General features: G+C 34.1%; 1 protein-coding gene across 1 annotated transcript; it reads left to right on the top strand.

The window, feature by feature from the left end:
* Positions 1-126: 126 nt before the first annotated feature.
* On the top strand, positions 127-4,399 carry LOC103769817 (gamma-aminobutyric acid receptor subunit gamma-2-like; the record flags this gene model as incomplete). The annotated part of the gene is made up of 3 exons (XM_008937053.1): positions 127-332; positions 2,256-2,279; positions 3,744-4,399. Coding segments are annotated over 3 exons (506 nt in total), but the record flags the coding sequence as incomplete, so codon positions are not given.
* Positions 4,400-4,615: the final 216 nt, after the last annotated feature.

The following is a 4,615-nucleotide window of genomic DNA, read 5'->3' as shown; positions in this document are numbered from 1 at the left end:
CCCCAAACAAGTACACTTTGCTATATATGTTTTAACTGAAGGCCTACTTCAAAAGCAGTCAGAGAGAGATAACTGGTAAAATCAGTTACTTAAGTAAGAATAATTCTCTTTTTCTCTATCTAACAGGTATTACAACTGTCCTGACAATGACCACTCTAAGTACAATTGCTCGTAAATCTCTACCCAAAGTCTCCTACGTGACAGCAATGGATCTTTTTGTGTCAGTCTGCTTTATTTTTGTTTTCTCTGCACTGGTGGAATATGGAACTTTGCACTACTTTGTCAGCAATAGAAAGCCAAGCAAGGACAAAGACAAAAAGAAGAAAAACCCAGTATGTATCTTTTTACCAGCAATGTCTAAAATTCAATTAGGTTTTCTGAGAGAGCTTTTAAATTCCCTCTTTATGCTTGTACTTCCTTTTCAAACTTAGTAATTACTTATGTACTCTTCCTTTTATATTAATAGGAATACAAATACACCTTGAGAATGAAAACCTAACATATTACAGTGCTATGGATGCCAGATAAATTAATTTCTTAGAATAAGGATACTTTTAACCAAAGTGTTCTGCAAATCACAACTATCACCAAAACCATTATTAATGTTGTCGATGGCACTCTTGCTGTGACCTTTATGGAACAACTGTTAGCTTCTCTGGCTTAGCTTTAACAATGTACTCTGCCACTAACTTATGTCCATATTATTGACATAACTCTGTTTTTCTTATCAGGACCACAGTTCAACTTCTATATTCAAACTAGGCATGTCTTTTTTTTTCTATTTTCCCTGTAAGCATCTGTTTCCTTTTCATCATTTCCTTATCTTCCTTTTCTTATATTTCTTACCCCCTTTATCTACTTCTCTCCCTTAGAAAGTGATTTAGCTAGTAGTTTACCATATTACTGATGGATACATGTTACACAATAATAATAAAAAAAATATATAATAGCCACAATAAAAAAACCAAACAAACAAACAAGCAAACACTGGAAATACTTTCAGTAGGGGTTTGGGATTTTTCCCAGATAGGAAAAAAGTTTGTTGCTTATTTTGTCCAGGACAGATTTCTCCTTGCCTTTGGAATTGAGCTGAAAAGTCTGTTTTCTAGAACTTCTGAAGTGAAAAGAAGTAGTGTAAAAACCTAGAGGAAAATGCAGCCAAATCACCTAAAAAAACCAAACCAAACCAAACCAAACCAAACTAAACCAACAATCACAAAAAACTCAAACACCAAAATGTGAAGAACAAGTGTTTTACATTAATAGAGTGTTTTTTAATCTGTTTTGGGCATCTAAGAAACAATGAAGTCATATGGATTTGCTCTGCAAAAATTGTCAAGGACTTTTGAAGGTATTCTATTTTAGTTATAACATATGGCACAAAAAAAAAAAATAGAAAAAAGTAATCAAAAAATCTTTCATTACACATTATTGCTATATTTTTAACTATAAAAATGGTTGTGAAATAGACTAAAAAAAACACAAATGTTCTCTGTAGTGGATAAGCAGGCAGAAAAACATCTCTGAGACTATAGAGGAAGAATTCTTACCAAACTTTAGGTAAGCTAAGCTGGATTTGATCATAGGCCTCTCTAATGGTCAAAAGAAAGAAAAAAGCACTTTTGGAGAGTGATGCATCCTGACCTGTCCTAGACCAGAATAAAAGGCTGTCTCTGTGTGTTCATGTGTATACTTCACAGATAATTAAAGGAGTAAAGATTACCTGATTATTTTGTCTCACTGAAAGACATCCATATAAGGAGAAATTACTTGTTCTTTACATTACTTATCTGTGAGCATCTGGGGACAAACAGGACTATATATGACTGCCAGGATCTTACTCAGTCTTAAAAAATTAAAAGTAGAATGTTCAGCACAACCCGTAGGTAAAAATAATTTTTTCTAAAACAGTGTTATTATGAACTGTGAATGGTCTCTTTCAAAACAGCTCTGCATAAAAGACTGGAATCCCCTGGGAACATGAAAGGATCTAAAAGGCATTTGAAATCTTATGTCTTTACCCAGATGTAGTTACAAGACAGTGACAAGATGAAAATATGGTGATTTTATATTAGAGATATTTGTTTAAATTGCTATTATCCCAACCTTTCTATAAATTTAGTTCTTTTTGATGTGCTGTTTTAGAAACATATTTTTAATTTACATTATTTTTGTCTCTTTCTTTCTTTCCTTCCTTTCTTTATTTATTTTAAACCAAAACCTTCTGATTCTCTTTTCTGTCTACAAAATGAAAGCTTCTTCGGATGTTTTCCTTCAAGGTATAATGTTTTTTGGAATGGAAATTCACTGCATGCGACTGCTGAATTTACCTATTAGAGTTTATATGAGAATGGTATTTTGCTGGTTTTTTTTAAATGAGACATCTGAGCATTCTACTCAATGTAAATTCCCAATTAAGTGGAATGGTTATAGATTTCTAAACAATATGTAGAGTTGATTCAGCAGCCTAAATAATGATTCACTATGGTTCTGAACTTAACCTAAGTTCAAGAGTGACCAGCATTATTGGATCACATGAATTAAGATAATTTAATGCTAAACCATTTCTGCTCCACTCTTTCTTAATTTGCTATGAGATCCTAAAGCACCAACTACACCAGAAACCTGCAACACACCCTTTTAAAACTCATCTCTGATTCCACCTTTTTAACCTTTGTGATTTAACTCTAAATTATAAAAACAAATCTGTTCCAATGTTGACCTGAGCAAAATTCAATGTCATTGTCAATTAGTCAAATGCTGTTCCTTATGTAAAAAATGTCAGAGTTTTGAAAGGGTTTAAGATGCATATGCACTTTTAATATTGTCACTGGATCAATACTCTTTTAGCAAATTAGAAAAATATATTTAGCTGTGTTCCACATAAACCTTATCTTTATTCACAAATGCAAAGATTTGGTATTAAAAAAAAAAAAAAAGCCACATAAAATAAAAGCCAAGAAATTTACATATTAATGGAATGGAATTGTTGTTTTTTCAGGAAATTTCAATGCCTGTCATCCTAGTGTTTGTCAAGTTCTCTAATGTGTTGAAAATGCTTAAGTTGCTCAATTTGTCCCAAATAGATATATGTGTGTGTACTATGCACACACAGTAGTATACATAGATGTACAGCTACTATATCAAATTAGGAACATGTTGAACCATCCAGTTGGTGACCATTAGTAGACAATTACCTGCATATATTCAAACAACTGGAGTCCTATGGAGATTCTCCTAAGCTTATTCAAAAGACCCAGTATTTGCCTCTTTTTCCTGTACACGGATTTGCTCCTGTCTCAACACAAAGTAGCCCTATATTAAAATCCTGCATTTCCAGTTCAATATTTCAGTACCTTCTATGTGTAATACACAAATTGCTCTCAGATATGAAGCAGTTATGCAAAATATGACACGAAAGAAATTCAAAATAACATAAATTGCATTCCTTAATGTTTCCTTTAACTTCTAGTTTTTACTTAGCTTGGTTTTGAAGCTAACTGTCCATAGTTGTTAACTTATATTGACTTGTGCTGCTTTCTCATAAAGTGTATGATACAAAGGTTTTTAATAAGTTCAAGGTAATATTACCATCAGAACTCTTTAGCAATTTCCCACATACCCCATGCAGAACCATCATTCACATGTTGACCATTAGCCTCCATCTCCCTGTTGGTTTAGTGCTAATAACAGTCTCTCCTTCCTGCCATCCTTTTCCTTTTTCTTTTGCCACTCCATCTTAGGCACCTACAATTGACATCCGGCCTCGATCAGCTACTATTCAAATGAACAATGCTACACACCTCCAAGAAAGGGATGAAGAATATGGGTATGAGTGTCTTGATGGCAAGGACTGTGCCAGTTTTTTTTGCTGCTTTGAGGATTGTCGAACAGGAGCATGGAGGCATGGAAGAATACACATCCGCATTGCCAAAATGGACTCCTATGCCCGAATCTTCTTCCCAACTGCCTTCTGTTTGTTTAACCTGGTGTATTGGGTATCATACCTTTACCTTTAAAAGCAAAAGGAAATCAGTGATATGAGCCTTAATCACTGAATTTCTTAGAGAGATAGATAGTTTCCTAAACCCACTTGAAGTATTTATGACGCGCTTTATAGTGGTCTGAACTCATTAGTGCCATAACCTGGTAAATATCAATCATAGCATTTCTCCAAAAATTTCCATCAGGTTATTGTGAATTAAATGTCCATTCAACATGTCAAAATAATTTGAACTAAAAACCATATGAACAGGTAATATACAGCTATACCTCCTGGAACAGAGACGAAGAGCAGACACCGCAAGGGGAGCAGGGCAACATCACTTGATAGTGGGTACTGCTATTTGAAACAGGAGGGAGAAAGAGAGGAATACCCAGGTAAAGTGCTGTACGGTTTGTTCACATTGGCTATGATTATGCTATAGCTTTATTCTCTGTGGGCTTTTCTTTTTGGAAGAGTCATCTCTCACTTTGAATAGGTATTATTAAGCTAGGAAAGTTAACTTCTACTCCCACCGAGATAAAAATAGACCTTTCCCTTTGCCATCCCTTTAAGAGCACATGTACAATGCTGTAAATATTTCAATACCTTGTAGTACATAAAGTCTAGTGC

This window comes from Merops nubicus, unplaced genomic scaffold (genome assembly GCF_000691845.1).
Source record: "Merops nubicus isolate BGI_N331 unplaced genomic scaffold, ASM69184v1 scaffold19073, whole genome shotgun sequence".
Taxonomy (NCBI): domain Eukaryota; kingdom Metazoa; phylum Chordata; class Aves; order Coraciiformes; family Meropidae; genus Merops; species Merops nubicus.
The sequence above is the reverse complement of the archived record's forward strand: the minus strand, read 5'-3'. Positions and strand labels throughout refer to the sequence as shown.